Source organism: Bombina bombina, chromosome 1 (genome assembly GCF_027579735.1).
Source record: "Bombina bombina isolate aBomBom1 chromosome 1, aBomBom1.pri, whole genome shotgun sequence".
In the NCBI taxonomy this organism is placed as follows: domain Eukaryota; kingdom Metazoa; phylum Chordata; class Amphibia; order Anura; family Bombinatoridae; genus Bombina; species Bombina bombina.
The window spans coordinates 1,338,798,439-1,338,818,438 of record NC_069499.1 but is presented as its reverse complement, the minus strand read 5'-3'; the positions used below and the strand labels follow the sequence as shown (position 1 = coordinate 1,338,818,438).

The 20,000-nt window shown below is 40.7% G+C and overlaps 1 protein-coding gene across 1 annotated transcript in view; it reads right to left on the bottom strand.

Moving 5' to 3' along the window:
* CNOT1 (CCR4-NOT transcription complex subunit 1) overlaps window positions 1-20,000 on the bottom strand; it is a gene marked incomplete in the record, with an annotated part of 753,971 nt that overhangs the window by 216,421 nt on the left and 517,550 nt on the right. The window contains 4 exon segments of the mRNA XM_053702424.1: window positions 4,679-4,873; window positions 4,968-5,087; window positions 6,245-6,349; window positions 7,154-7,294. Of these exon segments, the coding sequence (XP_053558399.1) occupies window positions 4,679-4,873; window positions 4,968-5,087; window positions 6,245-6,349; window positions 7,154-7,294 (561 nt within the window).

Below are 20,000 nucleotides of genomic sequence, written 5' to 3'. Positions count from 1 at the left end.
GGGAGCTTCTCGTCCCCCACCCCCTCATGGTTTATGTAAGCCACTGAGGTAATGTTGTCCGACTGGAACCTGATGATGAATCGGACGACCCCAGGGGGGGCCAAGCACTCAGAGCGTTTAATATCACCCAGAGTTCCAGAATAATTTATCGGTAGACTGGACTCTTAGAGTCCACCTACCCTGTGCCTTCCTGGCACCCCAAACTCCTCCTCATCCTGACAGACTTGCGTCCGTGGTTACAATATCCCAGGATGGTTTCAGGAAGGATGTCCCCTCAGGACAGTTGTCCCGGACAGATCCGCCGAGAGCAATTCCCTCGTTCGGATGTCCAGAGATATATGTTGGGATATATCTGAGTGAATGCCGTTCCACTGTCTCAACCTGCATAACTGAAGAGGTCTGAGATGGAACCTGGCAAATGGAATAACATCTATGCTGGATACCATGAGCCCAATCACCTCCATACACCTGGCCACAGATGTCCTTGAGGAGGTCTGAAGCGCAAGACAGTTGGACGAAATCTTGGAACGTCTCTGATCTGTCAAGAATAACTTCATGAAAAACAAAATTTATGTTTACCTGATAAATTTCTTTTTGCGATGTACCGAGTCCACGGATTCATCCTTACTTGTGGGATATTATTCTTCCTAACAGGAAGTGGCAAAGAGAGCACCACAGCAGAGCTGTCTATATAGCTCCCCCCTTAACTCCACCCCCCAGTCATTCGACCGAAGGCCAAGGAAGAAAAAGGAGAAACTATAAGGTGCAGAGGTGACTGAAGTTTTTAATAAAAAATACCATCTGTCTTGAATAAACAGAGCGGGCCGTGGACTCGGTACATCGCAAAAGAAAGAAATTGATCAGGTAAGCATAAATTTTGTTTTCTTTTGCATGATGTACCGAGTCCACGGATTCATCCTTACTTGTGGGATACCAATACCAAAGCTTTAGGACACGGATGAAGGGAGGGACAAGACAGGAACCTAAACGGAAGGCACCACTGCTTGCAAAACCTGTCTCCCAAAAATAGCCTTTGAAGAAGCAAAAGTATCAAATTTGTAAAATTTTGAAAAGGTATGGAGCGAAGACCAAGTCGCAGCCTTACAAATCTGTTCAACAGAAGAATCATTTTTAAAAGCCCACGTGGAAGCTACCGCTCTAGTAGAATGAGCTGTAATCCTTTCAGGAGGCTGCTGTCCAGCAGTCTCATAAGCCAAACGGATGATGCTTTTCAGCCAAAAGGAAAGAGAAGTCGCCGTAGCCTTTTGACCCCTACGCTTTCCAGAATAGACAACAAAGAAGATGTTTGACGAAAATCTTTGGTTGCCTGCAAATAAAATTTCAAAGCATGAACCACGTCCAAGTTGTGCAACAGACGTTCCTTCTTACAAGAAGGATTAGGACACAGAGAAGGATCAACAATTTCCTGATTGATATTCCTGTTAGTAACAACCTTAGGTAGGAACCCAGGCTTGGTACGCAAAACCACCTTATCAGCATGGAACACAAGATAAGGTGAGTCACATTGTAATGCAGATAGTTCAGAAACTCTTCGAGCTGAAGAAATGGCAACTAGGAACAAAACTTTCCAAGATAAAAGCTTAATATCTATGGAATGCATGGGTTCAAACGGAACCCCCTGAAGAACTCTAAGAACTAAATTTAGACTCCAAATAAGCCAAATGACCCCTCAAGCAAACATCCCATAAACATAAAAAAACGTTACTCCCATACACACAAACGTTTGTCCCACTTCTCATAAACTGAGTGCCCAAAAAAACTTAGCCCTTCATGCAAGCTAGTAAAGCCTCTTTCATACTAGGATTACTGCTTACCGTTCCCCTAATGGGGATACTGTCAGCCTTTCTAAGTTAACACAGTCTCTGCAGAAAATATGACTGAACACATACCTCATTGCTGTATAGCAAGAAACCGTTCCTCACACTGAAGTTTTCCTGTACTCCTCAGCTCCTGTGAGAACAGCAGTGGACCTTAGTTACAAATGCTAAGATCATAATCCTCCAGGCAGAAATCTTCATCTATGTCCTGCCTGAGAGTAAATAGTACACACCGGTACCAGTTAAAAATAACAAACTCTTGATTGTAGATAAAAAAAACCTAACCGCTTAACACCTCTTTCACTTTACCCTTCCTGCTTAGAGCCGGCAAAGAGAATGACTGGGGGGTGGAGTTAAGGGGGGAGCTATATAGACAGCTCTGCTGTGGTGCTCTCTTTGCCACTTCCTGTTAGGAAGGATAATATCCCACAAGTAAGGATGAATCCGTGGACTCTGTACATCACGCAAAAGATCGTACCCAGAAATCCCACCCTGTTGCTGGGGACCAGAGAACTCTTTCCTTAGTTTATCTTCCATCCATGGAATCGAAGGAGAAGAGCCCTTGAGTGATCCTCCACAAGACTGCAGGACGGAGCCTGGACCAGGATATCGTCAAAATAAGGGGCCACTGCAATACCTCTGGCTCTCGCAACCACAAGCAGTGCTCCCAGAACCTTCGTGAAGATTCTTGGGGCAGTCGCCAGACCGAATGGTAAGGCCACAAACTGGTAGTGTTGGTCCAAAAATGCTAATCTTAGGAACTTGGAGTGGTCCTTGTGGATTGGCACATGAAGGTAAGCATCCTTCAAATCTATTGTCGTCATAAACTGTCCCTCCTGAACTAAGGGCAGAATCAATCTGATCGTCACCATTTTGAACGATGGGACTGACAAACTTGTTTAGGCACTTTAGGTCCAGAATTGGGGCCCTTCTTTGGGACCTCAAAATGGTTTGAATAATACCCCAAGACCTCTTTCTGCTAGAGGGACTGGGGCGATAACTCAGAGAGGAGAGATCCCTCACAGAACTTAGGAAGGTATCTCTCTTCTCTGGTCTTAAAGATAGATTTGACAGGAGGAATCTGCCTCTGGGTGGATGAGTCTTGAATCCTATCCTGTAGCCCTGGGCTATGACCTCCAAAACCCAAGGGTCCTGAATATCTCTTATCCAGACCTCCGCAAAAAGATAGTCTGCCCCCTAGGCGATCTAGGGACAGATCGGGGGCCGCCCCTTCATGACGATTTGGTCTCTGCGGGCTTCTTACTCTGCTTGGTCTTGTTCCAAAAATGATCTGGCTTCCAGGATCCCAGTCTGCTGGCGTTTAGACTTGTCCGAACGAAAGGGACGAAAAGTAGAACCCTTAGGCTTATTCTTATCCTACTGAAGGAAAGCACCCTTGCCCCCTGTGACCGTGGATATAAGAGTCTAAACCTGAACAAAAGAGAACCTTTCCCTGGAACGGGAGGGAAAGTAATCTAGATATGGAAGTCATGTCCGCAGACCATGACTAACCACAGAGCCCTACGAGCTAGAACAGAAAAACCTGAAGTCTTTGCATTCAGGCAAATAATCTGCATATTTGCATCACAGATGAACAAATGAGCTACCCTTAAGGCCTTAATTTGTTCCTGTATCTCCTCGAGGGGAGTCTCCACCTCGACCACAGCTGACAGAGCTTCACACCAATAAGTAGCAGCTCCAGCTACCGCAGCAACTGCTGCTGCTGGTTGAAAAACGAACCCCGTGAGTTGGAACATCTTCCTTAACAAGGACTCAAATTTTTTGTCCATGGGCTCCTTGAACGAAGAGCTATCTTCGAGAGGGAAAGTCGTTCACTTAGCGAGAGTGGAAATAACACCATCCACCTTAGGAATGGCCCCCCACAGCTCGAGTTGCGAATCCGGAATGGGGAACAGCTTTTTAAAAGAAGTAGAGGGGGAAAATGACGAGCTAAGTTTCTCCCATTCATTCTTAATAATATTAGCCATTTTAATGGGAACCGGGAAGGGTATGTGGTACCACCCTGTCCTCGAAAAACCCTATCTAATTTAGGGATCGAAGGTTTCGCCGGCAGTTTCGGCTCCGGAACCTCCAACATAGCTAGCACCTCTTTAAGCAGGAAGCGCAAATGCTTCATCTTAAAACTTAAAATCTGGCTCCTCCGAAGACGGAGGCCTCAATGTCGCCGATTCAAACCCCAAGGAATGCCCTCTGAAGTGAAACCAGTGTTGAAACAAAAGAAATGGAATAGGAGTATACAGACTTGCACCTGTGGCAGGCTTGTGACTAACCCCTATAAGGTGTAATTGTACTACTACCCAATACATCCCGTCAATCAGCAGCACTCTGAGGGGAAATTGGGCTTCAACTCAGTCTGAGAAACCCTTCTCACTAGGGAACATTATAGAAAACCTTCATTCTTCACCTAGATCCAGCAAAGGCAAACAAGACTAGTTTCTAGTAAGGTGGGAGGGGTTTTATAGAGCTGTTAGGGTTTAGAAATCTGTGTTGTCCTAGTGTCCAGGAAGAGTAATTCCTAGGAGTAATGGATAGTGGACTCACCACCTGTATAAAAAAATATTGTATATACACGTTTGTCCTCAACTGTTATGTTGCAATCAGATTTTTTTCTCTCTCACTGCAATACTGGTTTTAAACTCAGAAAAACACATGAAAGTTGTAAAATTAGTTTTGCAATTAGTTGAACATTTAAGCAATAGTGCTGTAAGAGCAAGAGAGATGAAGATACAAGTTTGCATTAATACAATATCTAGGATAGATCTTCAAATGTCACCAAGTATCTAAAACAGAAAATCTTGCAGAACATACTGAATATTTACCTTCTGTAACAAGCCAAGAGCAGCAATGGCATCCCTAGAACTGCGGGCAACAGCAACAGCCTCCAATAAGCTGCGGAGAGCTTGAGACTGTGGGTTCATAGCAAGTGTTGGAGGGATTGCATGAAGATGCTGCTCTAATTCTGTTATGCACTTGTCATAAATCTGGGCAACATCATCAGTGGCCCAGGCTTGTTGCTGAAAGACAGAATTAGAGACAAAAACAACTTTTATACCCCATATGCTTGAAGCCCTCTCCAATGCCGTTTTCAAGAGAATACAAAATGTGTACCTTCATAGGCTGTGCTAGAAATCCTGTGGGTTGGGTAAGGTCATTGGTGGGAAGGAAACCAGGTACATTACGTGCAAATTCCTCATAAACAGCCAGCTGTTTGGGGTCCACACCGCCAACCTAGGTAGACAATGATATTTTAATATTCAAATAACTAGTACTCCCATTTACATTAGTGCTTTTGTTCCTCTGAAAAAATCCCCCAAAATAGAGCATGCAAAATGTCTATTTACTTCCTACATATGTAGAATGAAAAAAGGAAAAAAAAATTACACACTAGAGGTACCACGTAAAACATGTAAACTCCACTGTAAATACCACTTTAAAGGGCCACTAAACCCAAAATCTTTCTTTCATGATTTAGATAGAGAATAGAAATTTAAACACCATTCCAATTTACTTCCATAATTTATTTTGCTTCATTTTTTAAATATCCTTATTTGCATAAAAACAATGCACATGGTGAGCCAATCACATGATGCTTCTATGTGCAGCAACCAATCAGCAGCTAGTGAGCATATCTAGATATGCTTTTCATCAAAGAATATCAAGAGAATACAACAAATTAGATAATATAAGTAAATTTGAAAGATGTTTAACATTGCATTCTCTTTCTAAATCATAAAAGAAAAAATGTGGGTGGCATGTCGCTTTAAGCTATTTATTATAAAGATTTTTAAACATTTTACATGCATTACCCATTCTAGATCTTAAAAGAACCTGAAACCCCATTTTTTTCTTACATGATTCAGTAAGGGCATGCACTATTAAACATTTTTCCATTTTAAATTTGCTTCCTTCTCTTGGTATCCCTTTGTTGAAAATCATACCTAGGTAGGTTCAGGAGCTAGCGGTTGACTGTTGGCTGCACATATATGCCTCTTATCATTGGCTCACCTGTGTTCAGCTAGAGCAATGCTGCCCCTTCTACAAAAGGATATCAAAAGAATGAAGCAGATTTGATAAATGAGGCAAATTGGAAATTGTATTCTCCGATTAAAAAAAATAAAAAAAAAAAGTTTCATGTCCCTTTAACGCTAAGAGTACCAATGATAGGCCCCCACTGTTTTCACTTTGTGGTGTGCTTCTAACACAAGCACATGCTCACCAGCGTAAAATTAGGTAAGTTGGGAGAACAAAAAAAGTTATCACAGAATGGTATACTGTAAAGACAGGAAAAAAAAAAAAAGATAACTGCATAGCTAAACATAGCCTATACTATCAATTTATTCTATTATATTGCTCATCTAACTACCTTTGGCAGAATAGTTTCTCACCTTCAACCGAATCTGCTCCGGCATGCGTTCTGCCTGATAGGTTAATACAACAGGGTCACAGTAACGCCGGCCTTCCTGTCTGGCATGCTTTCGCAATTCAAATTCCTACAATATACAAGTCAATACACTGGTGAGACCAAGAGACAGAGAGAGCAAGAGGAAAGAGTATGGATACAGCCAGATACTGAGTAAGATTATGATACTATTATGTCTGGTGTTTAATTGCACAATACACATTCAGGTTTCTGTGTCAACTTGTTTTAATATGTGCATACAAACATAAAATTAAATAACCGTTTCATATGCCTAAAGTAAGGGGTTTTCATCTGTGTATGATTACATTATAATTTGCTGGGTTGAGTAAAATACTTTAATGTATTAAACGTATATTTTATCAAACTAAATGCCACACACATCTCATATTATATATATATATATATATATATATATATATATATATATATATATATATATATATATACACACATACATACACATATATATACTAAAAATATATATATATATATATATATATATACACACACACATATATACATATATATATATATATATATATATATATATATATATATATATACACACACACACAGTATATACATATATATATATATACACACATATACATACATATATACACACACACACGTGCGTATACATATATATATATATATATACACACACACACAAACGTGCGTATATATACATATATATATATATATATATATACACACACAAACGTGCGTATATATATATATATATATATATATATATATATATATATATATATATATATATATATATATATATATATATATATATATATATATATATATATATATATACACACACACATACTATTGTCATAGACACAGGATATTAGTAACGTACAGTTGCAAGTCTCTTATCCATTTCAGGTCCAGCTTTTTCTACAGCAGTTTTCTGTATAAAGCAGCAGGCCAGTTCACAGTTGTCTTGAGCAAGCTGTGCTGCAGCTTGCTCCATCATCTCTCGCTGTTGAGGGGAGGCAGCCTTGATATAGAAGAGGAAAGAAAATAAAATAAATTAGGACAATGTAAAACTATGTTCCAACAATGCAAACTAGTGGCTCAGATTAAAAAAAAAGTTTGCCTATATTAGTGCAGGTAATCATTTTTCTTTCGGCTAATGGGTAGAGCTCATCTTGTAAAATCAGGTAGCCAGACTCCTTCATACTTTACAACCATTTTACCCCTATCTACTCTAAAAGGGATGTTTAAATGTAATCATTCCATAAATTAAAATTTATAAAAATGAAATGCTAATCTACATTTTGCTGCAACATACATGAGAAAATTGAACGTATTCCACAATACCCAGAGAAACTGGAGATTTAATAAATAAAATGAGATCTAGTATAAATATGCAGAATAATTAAACACACCAAAAACACCTTTAGTAGTTACGAAAAATTGGAAATTTACACTTTGATTCTAAAGGGAAATCTCAATCCAAAAACTATTACTTAGTGGGTCACTTCGAGCTGCAATGTCCCCTTTCTGTGATGTAAAAAAATGAGACAAAAATAATTTCAGAACTTTTTCCACCTTTAATGTGACCTATAAACTGTACAACTCAATTGAAAAACAAACTGAAATCTTTTAGGTGGAGGAAAGAAAAAAAAAAAAAAAACTAAACTAATGTGGTTGCATAAGTGTGCACACCCTCTTATAACTTATAACTGGGGATGTAGCCATGTTCAGAATTAAGAAATCACATTCAAAATCATGTTAAATAGGAGTCAGTAAACACCTGCCATCATTTAAAGTGCCTCTGATTAACCCCAAATAAAAGTTCAGCTTCTCTAGTTTTTTAGTCTTTCTGAAATTGTCTTAGTCGCATCCCACAGCAAAAGCCATGATCAGCAGAGAGCTTCCAAAGCATCAGAGGGATCTCATTGTTAAAAGGTATCAGTCAGGAGAATGGTACAAAAGAATTTCCAAGGCATTAGATATACCATGGAACACAGTGAAGACAGTCATCATCAAGTGGAGAAAATATGGCACAACAGTGACATTACCAAAAACTGGACGTCCCTCCAAAATTGATGAAAAGATGAGAAGAAAACTGGTCTGGGAGGCTACCAAGAGGCCTACAGCAACATTAAAGGAGCTGCAGGAATATCTGGCAAGTACTGGCTGTGTGGTACATGTGACAACAATCTCCCGTATTCTTCATATGTCTGGGCTACGGGGTAGAGTGGCAACACTAAAGCCTTTTCTTACGAAGAAAAACATCCAAGCCAGGCTACATTTTGCAAAAACACATCTGAAGTATCCCAAAAGCATGTGGGAAAAGGTGTTGATGAAAACAAGGTTGAACTTTTTGGCCATAATTCCAAAAGATATGTTTGGCGCAAAAACAACACTGCACATCACCAAAAGAACACCATACCCACAGTAAAGCACGGTGGTGGCAGCATCATGCTTTTGGGCTGTTTTTCTTCAGCTGGAACTGGGTTCTTAGTTAAGCTAGAGGGAATTATGAACAGTTCCACATACCAATCAATATTGGCACATAGATTAAAGTTTTGGAATGGCCCAGCCACAGCCCAGACCTGAATCAGATTGAAAATCTGTAGGGGTGATCTGAAGAGGGCTGTGCACAGGAGATGCCATTTGGAGTGTTTTTGCAAAGAAGAGTGGGCAAATCTTGCCAAGTCAAAATGTGCCATGCTGATAGACTCATACCCCAAAAGACTGAGTGCTGTAATAAAATCAAAAGGTGCTTCAACAAAGTATTAGTTTAAGGGTGTGCACACTTATGCAAAACATAATTTATGCTTACCTGAAATTTATTTCTCTTGTGGTGTATCCAGTCCACGGATCATCCATTACTTGTGGGATATTCTCCTTCCCAACAGGAAGCTGCAAGAGGATCACCCACAGCAGAGCTGTCTATATAGCTCCTCCCTTAACTGCCACAACCGAAGACAAGCAAGAAAAAGGAGAAACTATAGGGTGCAGTGGTGACTGTAGTTTAAAAATAAAAAACACCTGCCTTAAAATGACAGGGCGGGCCATGGATTGGATACACCACAAGAGAAATAAATTTATCAGGTAAGCATAAATTATGTTTTCTCTTGTAAGGTGTATCCAGTCCACGGATCATCCATTACTTGTGGGATACCAATACCAAAGCTATATGACACGGATGAAGGGAGGGACAAGGCAGGCGCTTAAACGGAAGGCACCACTGCCTGCAAGACCTTACTCCCAAAAATAGCCTCCGAAGAAGCAAAAGTACCAAATTTTAAAAACCCATGTGGAAGCTACCGCTCTAGTAGAATGAGCTGTAATCCTTTCAGGAGGCTGCTGGCCAGCAGTCTCATAAGCTAAGTGTATTATACTCCTTAGCCAAAAGAAAGAGGTTGCCAAAGCCTTTTGGCCACTCCTCTGTCCAGAGTAGACAACAAACAATGCAGATGTTTGATGAAAATCTTTAGTAGCTTGTAAATAAAACTTTAAAGCACGAACCATGTCAAGATTGTGTAAAAGACGTTCCTTCTTTGAAGAAGGATTAGGACACAGTGACGGTACATCTCCTGATTGAAATTTTTATTAGATACCACCTTAGGTAAAAAAAAACAGGTTTGGTACGTAACACTACCTTATCTGCATGAAAAATGAGATAAGGGGAATCACATTGTAAAACAGATAACTCCAAAACTCTTCGAGCCGAGGAGATAGCTACTAAAAACAGAACCTTCCAGGATAAGAGCTTAATATCTATGGAATGCAAAGGTTCAAACGGAACCCCTTGAAGAACCTTAAGAACTAAATTTAAACTCCAAGGCGGAGCAACAGGTTTAAACACAGGCTTGATTCTGACTAAAGCCTGACAAAACGCCTGCACGTCTGGAACCTCAGCCAGACGTTTGTGCAAAAGAATAGACAGAGCAGAAATCTGTCCTTTTAAGGAACTAGCTGACAAACCCTTCTCCAATCCTTCTTGGAGAAAAGATAATATCCTAGGAATCCTGACATTACCCCATGAGTAACCCTTGGATTCACACCAATGAAGATATTTACACCATATCTTATGATAGATTTTCCTGGTGACAGGCTTTCGCGCCTGTATTAAGGTATCAATGACAGACTCGGAGGAACCACGCTTTGATAAAATCAAGCGTTCAATCTCCAAGCAGTCAGCCGCAGAGAAATTAGATTTGGATGGTTGAAAGGACCCTGAAGTAGAAGGTCCTGCAACAGAGGCAGAGTCCATGGTGGAAAGGATGACATGTCCACCAGATCTGCATACCAAATCCTGCGTGGCCACGCAGGTGCTATCAAAATTACTGATGCTCTCTCCTGTTTGATCTTGGCAATCAGACGAGGGAGCAGAGGAAACGGTGGAAACACATAAGCCAGGTTGAAGGACCAAGGCACTGCTAGAGCATCTATCAGCGCTGCCTTGGGATCCCTGGACCTGGATCGTAACAAGGAAGCTTGGCGTTCTGGCGAGACGCCATGAGATCCAGTTCTGGTTTGCCCCAACGTTGAATCAACTGTGCAAACACCTCCGGATGGAGCTCCCACTCCCCCGGATGAAAAGTCTGACGACTTAGAAAATCTGCCTCCCAGTTCTCTACTCCTGGGATATGGATAGCTGATAGATGGCAAGAGTGAATCTCTGCCAATTGAATTATCTTTGAAACCTCCAACATCGCTAGGGAACTCCTTGTTCCCCCTTGATGGTTGATGTAAGCTACAGTCGTGATGTTGTCCGACTAAAATCTGATGAACCTCACTGCCGCTAGCTGAGGCCAAGCCTGAAGAGCATTGAATATCGCTCTTAGTTCCAGAATGTTTATTGGAAGGAGTGCCTCCTCCTGAGTCCACGACCCCTGAGCCTTCAGAGAGTTCCAGACTGCACCCCAGCCCAGAAGGCTGGCACCTGAATCTATCAGAGTTCCCAGGAAGGAAACTCTTGTGAGAGGGGATAGAGAACTCTTCTTTTCGTTCACTTTCCACCCATGAGACCTCAGGAATGCCAGAACAATGTCCGTATGGTACTTGGCAATTTGGAAATTCGATGCCTGTATCAGAATGTCGTCTAACTAAGGGGCTACTGCTATGCCCCGCGGCCTTAGGACCGCCAGAAGTGACCCCAGAACCTTCGTAAAGATTCTTGGTGCCATAGCTAACCCAAAGGGAAGAGCCACAAACTGGTAATGCCTGTCTAGGAAGGCGAACCTGAGAAACCGATGATGATCTTTGTGTATCGGAATGTGAAGATAAGCATCCTTTAAGTCCACGGTAGTCATGTATTGACCCTCCTGGATCATAGGTAGGATGGTTCGAATAGTCTCCATCTTGAAAGATGGGACCCTGAGAAATTTGTTTAGGATCTTGAGATCTAAGATTGGTCTGAAGGTTCCCTCTTTCTTGGGAACCACAAAGAGATTTGAATAGAAGCCTTGCCCCTGTTCCTCCTTTGGAACTGGGTGGATCACTTCCATAACTAGGAGGTCTTGAACACAATGTAAGAATGCCTCTCTCTTTATCTGGTCTGCAGATGATTGTGAGAGGTGAAATCTTCCTTTTGGGGAAGAAGCTTTGAAGTCCAGAAGATATCCCTGGGACACAATTTCCAATGCCCAGGGATCCTGGACATCTCTTGCCCAAGCCTGGGCGAAGAGAGAAAGTCTGCCCCCTACTAGATCCGTTACCGGATCGGGGGCTGATCTTTCATGCTGTCTTAGAGGCAGCAGCAGGCATCTTGGCCTGCTAACCTTTGTTCCAGGCCTGGTTAGGTCTCCAGACCGGCTTGGACTGGGCAAAACTTCCCTCTTGTTTTGCATTAGAGGGAGTTGATGCCGCATTCGTCTTAAAGTTTCGAAAGGCACGAAAATTAGTTTGTTTGGTCCTTAATTTATTAGACCTATCCTGAGGAAGGGCATGACCTTTTCCTCCAGTAATATCAGAAATGATCTCCTTCAGTCCAGGCCCGAATAGGGTCTGCCCCTTGAAGGGAATGCTGAGAAGCTTAGACTTTGAAGTAACGTCAGCTGACCAGGATTTAAGCCATAGCGCCCAACGCGCCTGTATAGCAAAACCTGAGTTCTTAGCCGTTAGTTTGGTTAAATGAACGGCGTCAGAAACAAATGAATTGGCTAGCTTAAGCGCTTTAAGCTTGTCAAGTATATCATCCAATGGAGTTTCTACCTGTAAGGCCTCTTCCAGAGACTCAAACCAGAAGGCCGCAGCAGCAGTGACCGGGGCAATGCATGCAAGAGGCTGGAGAATAAAACCTTGTTGAATAAACATTTTCTTAAGGTAACCCTCTAACTTTTTATCCATTGGATCTAGGAAAGACCAACTGTCCTCAACGGGAATAGTTGTACGCTTAGCTAGGGTAGAAACTGCTCCCTCCACCTTAGGGACCGTTTGCCATAAGTCCCGTGTAGCGGCATCTATTGGAAACATTTTCTTAAAAAACATAATTTATGTAAGAACTTACCTGATAAATTCATTTCTTTCATATTAGCAAGAGTCCATGAGCTAGTGACGTATGGGATATACATTCCTACCAGGAGGGGCAAAGTTTCCCAAACCTCAAAATGCCTATAAATACACCCCTCACCACACCCACAATTCAGTTTAACGAATAGCCAAGAAGTGGGGTGATAAAAAAGTGCGAAAGCATATAAAATAAGGAATTGGAATAATAGTGCTTTATACAAAAAAATCATAACCACCACAAAAAGGGTGGGTCTCATGGACTCTTGCTAATATGAAAGAAATTAATTTATCAGGTAAGTTCTTACATAAATTATGTTTTCTTTCATGTAATTAGCAAGAGTCCATGAGCTAGTGACGTATGGGATAGTAGATACCCAAGATGTGGAACTTCCACGCAAGAGTCACTAGAGAGGGAGGGATAAAATAAAGACAGACAATTCCGCTGAAAAAATAATCCACAACCCAAATCAAAAGTTTTAATCTAAATAATGAAAAAAACTGAAATCATAAGCAGAAGAATCAAACTGAAACAGCTGCCTGAAGTACTTTTCTACCAAAAACTGCTTCAGAAGAAGAGAAAACATCAAAATGGTAGAATTTAGTAAAAGTATGCAAAGAAGACCAAGTTGCTGCTTTGCAAATCTGATCAACAGAAGCTTCATTCCTAAAAGCCCAGGAAGTAGAAACTGACCTAGTAGAATGAGCCGTAATCCTTTGAGGCGGGGACTTACCCGACTCCACATAAGCATGATGAATCAAAGACTAACCAAGATGCCAAAGAAATGGCAGAAGCTTTCTGACCTTTCCTGGAACCAGAAAAGATAACAAATAGACTAGAAGTCTTTCTAAAATCTTTAGTAGCTTCAACATAATATTTCAAAGCTCTTACTACATCCAAAGAATGTAAAGATCTCTCCTTTGAATTCTTAGGATTAGGGCACAATGAAGGGACAACAATTTCTCTACTAATGTTGTTAGAATTCACAACCTTAGGTAAAAATTGAAATGAAGTCCGCAACACTGCCTTATCCTGATGAAAAATCAGAAAAGGAGATTCACAAGAAAGAGCAGATAACTCAGAAACTCTTCTAGCAGAAGAGATAGCCAAAAGGAACAAAACTTTCCAAGAAAGTAATTTAATATCCAGAGAATGCATAGGTTCAAACGGAGGAGCCTGTAAAGCCCTCAGAACCAAATTAAGACTCCAAGGAGGAGAGATTGACTTAATGACAGGCTTGATACGAACCAAAGCCTGTACAAAACAATGAATATCAGGAAGATTAGCAAAAGAGCAGAGATTTGTCCTTTCAAAGAACTTGTAGATAAACCTTTATCCAAACCATCCTGAAGAAACTGTAAAATTCTAGGAATTCTAAAAGAATGCCAAGAGAATTTATGAGAACACCAAGAAATGTAAGTCTTCCAGACTCGATAATAAATCTTCCGAGACACAGATTTATGAGCCTGTAACATAGTATTAATTACTGAGTCAGAGAAACCTCTATGACTAAGAATCAAGCGTTCAATTTCCATACCTTCAAATTTAATGATTTGAGATCCTGATGGAAAAAAGGGCCTTGAGATAGAAGGTCTGGTCTTAACGGAAGTGTCCAAGGTTGGCAACTGGCCATCCGAATGAGATCCGCATACCAAAACCTGTGAGGCCAAGCTGGAGCCACCAGCAGTACAAACGAACGTTCCATTAGAATTTTGGAGATCACTCTTGGAAGAAGAACTAGAGGCGGAAAGATATAGGCAGGATGATAATTCCAAGGAAGCAACAACGCGTCCACTGCTTCCGCCTGAGGATCCCTGGATCTGGACAGATACCTGAGAAGTTTTTTGTTTAGATGAGAGGCCATCAGATCTATTTCTGGAAGTCACCAGATATGAACAATCTGAAGAAATACCTCTGGGTGAAGAGACCATTCGCCCGGATGTAACGTCTGGCGACTGAGATAATCCGCTTCCCAACTGTCTACACCTGGGATGTGAACCGCAGAAATTAGACAGGAGCTGGATTCCGCCCATACAAGTATCCGAGATACTTCTTTCATAGCTTGAGGACTGTGAGTCCCACCTTGATGATTGACATACGCCACGGTTGTGACATTGTCCGTCTGAAAACAAATAAACTATTCCCTCTTCAGAAGAGGCCAGAACTGGAGAGCTCTGAAAATCGTACAGAGTTCCAAAATGTTGATTGGTAATCTCGCCTCCTGAGATTCCCAAACCCCCTGCGCTGTCAGAGATCCCAATACAGCTCCCCAACCTGAAAGACTCGCATCTGTTGAGATCACAGTCCAGGTTGGACGAACAAAAGAGGCCCCTTGAATTAAACGATGATGATTCAACCACCAAGTCAGAGAAGATCGAACATTGGGATTTAAGGATATTATTTGTGATATCCTTGTATAATCCCTGCACCACTGGTTCAGCATACAAAGCTGAAGAGGTCTCATGTGAAAACGAGCAAAGGGGATCGAGTCCGATGCAGCAGTCATGAGACCTAGAATTTCCATGCAAAAAGCTACCGAAGGGAATGACTGAGACTGAAGGTTTCGACAAGCTGAAACCAACTTCAGACGTCTCTTTTCTGTTAGAGACAAAGTCATGGGCACTGAATCTATTTGAAAGCCCAAAAAGGTTACCTTTGTCTGAGGAATCAAAGAACTCTTTGGTAAATTGATCCTCCAACCATGTCTTTGAAGAAACAACACAAGTTGATTCGTATGAGATTCTGCAGAATGTGAAGACTGAGCAAGTACCAAGATATCGTCCAAATAAGGAAATACCGCAATACCCTGTTCTCTGATGACAGAGAGAAGGGCACCGAGAACCTTTGAAAAGATCCTTGGAGCTGTTGCTAGGCCAAACGGAAGGGCAACAAACTGGTAATGCTTGTCTAGAAAAGAGAATCTCAGTAACGGATAATGATCTGGATGAATTGGAATATGAAGATATGCATCCTGTAAATCTATTGTGGACATATAATGCCCTTGCTGAACAAAAGGCAGAATAGTCCTTATAGTCACCATTTTGAATGTTGGTATTCTTACATAACGAATCAATATTTTTAGATCCAGAACCGGTCTGAAGGAATTCTCCTTCTTTGGTACAATGAATAGATTTGAGTAAAACCCCAGACCCCGTTCCAGAACTGGAACTGACACAATTACCCCAGCCAACTCTAGATCTGAAACACATTTCAGAAATGCCTGAGCCTTTACTGGGTTTACTGGAATGCGAGAGAGAAAAAATCTTCTCACAGGAGGTCTTATCTTGAAACCTATTCTGTATCCTTGAGAAACAATGTTCTGAATCCAAAGACTGTGAACCGAATTTATCCAAAAATCTTTTGAAAAATTGTAACCTGCCCCCTACCAGCTGTGCTGGAATGAGGGCCGCACCTTCATGCGGATTTGGGAGCTGGTTTTGACTTTCTAAAAGGCTTGGATTTATTCCAGACTGGAGAAAGCTTCCAAACGGAAACTGTTCCTTTAGGGGAAGGGTCAGGCGTCTGTTCCTTGATCTGACGAAAGGAACGAAAACGATTAGCCCTGAATTTACCTTTAGATTTTTTGTCCTGCGGCAAAAAGGTTCATTTCCCCCCAGTAACAGTTGAAATAATAGAATCGAACTGTGAACCAAATAATGTATTACCTTGGAAAGAAAGAGAAAGCAAAGTTGACTTAGAAGTCATATCTGCATTCCAAGATTTAAGCCATAAAGCTCTTCTAGCTAAAATAGCTAAAGACATATACCTGACATCAATTCTAATGATATCAAAAATGGCATCACAAATAAAGTTATTAGCATGTTGAAGAAGTTTAACAATGCTATAAAACATTGTGGTCTGACTCTTGTTGTGCTAAAGCCTCCAACCAGAAAGTTGAAGCTGCAGCAACATCAGCCAAAGAAATAGCAGGTCTAAGAAGATTACCTGAACATAAATAAGCTCTCCTTAGAAAGGATTCAATCTTCCTGTCTAAAGGATCCATAAAGGAAGTACTATCCGCCGTAGGAATAGTAGTACGTTTTGCAAGAGTAGAAATAGCCCCATCAACTTTAGGGATTTTATCCCAAAATTCTAATCTATCAGATGGCACAGGGTACAATTTCTTAAACTTTTGTGAAGGAGTAAATGAAGTACCCAGACTATTCCATTCCCTAGAAATTACTTCTGAAATAGCATCAGGAACTGGAAAAACTTCAGGAATAACTACATGAGGTTTAAAAACCGAATTTAAACGCTTAGTAGATTTAGTATCAAGAGGACTAGACTCTTCCACATCTAATGCAATTAGCACTTCTTTAAGTAAAGAATGAATAAACTCCATCTTAAATAAATATGAAGATTTATCAGTGTCAATATCTGAGGTAGAATCTTCTGAACCAGATAGATCCTCATCAGAAACAGATAAGTCAGAATGATGACGGTCACTTAAAAATTCATCTGAAATATGAGAAGTTTTAAAAGACCTTTTACGCTTACTGGAAGGAGGAATAACAGACAGAGCCTTCCTAATAGATTTAGAAACAAATTATTTTACATTAACAGGGACATCCTGAACATTAGATGTTGAAGGAACAACAACAGGTAATGGATTATTACTAATGGAAATACAATCTGCATTAGAAAGTTTATCATGACAGTTATCACAAACAACAGCTGGAGGAACAGATACCAAAAGTTTACAACAGATGCACTTAACTTTGGTAGAACCAGCATCAGGCAGCGTCTTTCCAGAAGTAGATTCTGATCCAGGGTCATGTTGAGACATCTTGCAATATGTAATAGAAAAAACAACATATAAAGCAAAATTATCAAATTCCTTAAATGCCAAATGAACAAGCCTCTAGCAACCAGAAGCAATGAAAAATGAGACTGAAATAATGTGAAAAAAAGGTGGAGACAAGAATGACGCCCACATTTTTTGGCGCCAAGAATTACGCCCACATTATTGGCGCCAAGTACAACGCCCATATTTTTTGGCGCCAAGTATGACGCCACTTCCTGTGACGCCGAAAAAAAAAACGACGCCCACAATTTTGGCGCAAAAAAACGTCTGACCGTCAAAAAATGACGCAACCATGCATAAACTTCCGGCGTCAATTAGGGCGCCGGAAATTAATTTTTTGCGCCAAAAAAGTCTGCGCCAAGAATGCCGCAATAAATTGAAGCATTTTCAGCCCCCGCGAGCCTAACAGCCCACAGGGAAAAAAGGTCAATTGAAAAAAATTCTTTAAAGGTAAGAAAAAAATATTTCATATGCATTATCCCAATAATGAAACTGACTGTCTGAAAATAAATACTGATTATCCTGAATCAATGCAAATATAAGTTTAAAGACATATATTTAGAACTTTACATATAAAGTGCCCAACCATAGCTTAGAGTGTCATAATAAAATAAGACTTACTTACCCTAAGACACTCATCTACATATAGTAGACAGCCAAACCAGTACTGAAACGAGAATCAGTAGAGGTAATGGTATATAAGAGTATATCGTCGATCTGAAAAGGGAGGTAAGAGATGAATCTCTACGACCGATAACAGAGAACCTATGAAATAGATCCCGTAGAAGGAGACCATTGAATTCAAATAGGCAATACTCTCTTCACATCCCTCTGACATTCACTGCACACAGAGGAAAACCGGGCTCAGCCTGCTGCGAAGCGCATATCAACGTAGAATCTAGCACAAACTTACTTCACCACCTCCATGGGAGGCAAAGTTTGTAAAAACTGAATTGTGGGTGTGGTGAGGGGTGTATTCATAGGCATTTTGAGGTTTGGGAAACTTTGCCCCTCCTGGTAGGAATATATATCCCATACGTCACTAGCTCATAGACTCTTGCTAATTACATGAAAGAAATAGGAGGGGGAGAGAACGGTACACTTGGTCCATCCCATTCCTTAGTAATAATTTCTGAAAACCTTTTAGGTATTGGAAAAACATCAGTGTAAACAGGCACTGCATAGTATTTATCCAATCTACACTATTTCTCTGGCACTATAATGGTGTCACAGTAATCCAGAGTAGCTAAAACCTCCCTGAGCAACACGCGGAGGTGTTCAAGCTTAAATTTAAATGTAGACATATCAGAATCAGGTTGAAGCATCTTCCCTGAGTCAGAAAAATCACCCACAGAAAGAAGCTCTCCTGCCTCAGCTTCTGCATATTGTGAGGGGATATCAGACATAGCTACTAAAGCGTCAGAGAGCTCTGTATTTTTTCTAGTCCCAGAGCTGTCTCGCTTTCCTTGTAACCCTGGTAGTTTGGACAATACCGCTGTAACGGTATGATCCATAACTGCCGCCATGTCTTGTAAAGTAAACGCCATGGGCGCGCTAGATGTACTTGGCGCCCCTTGAGCGGGAGTCAAAGGTTCTGACACGTGGGGCGAGTTAGTCGGCATAACTTCCCCCTTGTCAATTTCCTCTGGTGATAAATCTTTTAAAGACAGAATATGATCTTTATAACAAAGAAAATCAGTACATTTGGTACACATTCTAAGAGGGGGTTCCACAATAGCTTCTAAACATAATGAACAAGGAGTTTCCTCTATGTCAGACATGTTTAAACAGACTAGCAATGAGACCAGCAAGCTTGGAAAACACTTTGATAAATGTAAACAAGCAAAAAATAAAAACAGTACTGTGCCTTTAAGAGAAACAAATTTTGTCAGAAATTGAAAAACAGTGATAAAAAGCAGTAAATCTTACGAAATTTTTTACAGTGTGTATAATAGACTAACAGAACATTGCACCCACTTGCAAATGTATGATTAACCCCTTAGTTTCAAAATCGGATAAAAAAAAAACGATAAACGTTGTTTAACAGTCACAACAAACTGCCACAGCTCTGCTGTGGCCCTACCTGCCCATACAGGCAAAAACCCTTTGTAGAGGTCCTAAGTGTTCAGGGGACTCATTCAGAGAAGCAAGTCTCAAGCTGCAAAAACTACTGCACGATTTAGGCCTGAAATTAGGCCCCTCCCAACCTGTACTCACAGTGAGAGGGCCATAAAAAACTATCCCTAGGCAAAATCTAGCCAGCCATGTGGAAAAAACTGGGCCCCAATAAAGTTTTATCACCAATATGTAGAAAAAACCTTTAAACACTTCCAGCAAACGTTCTTATTTTCAGTAATGTGAGAAAGTAATAAGAATATTACCTTTTACAGCAAGCATGATACTAGTCGTTATTAAATCACTGTAATCAGGCTT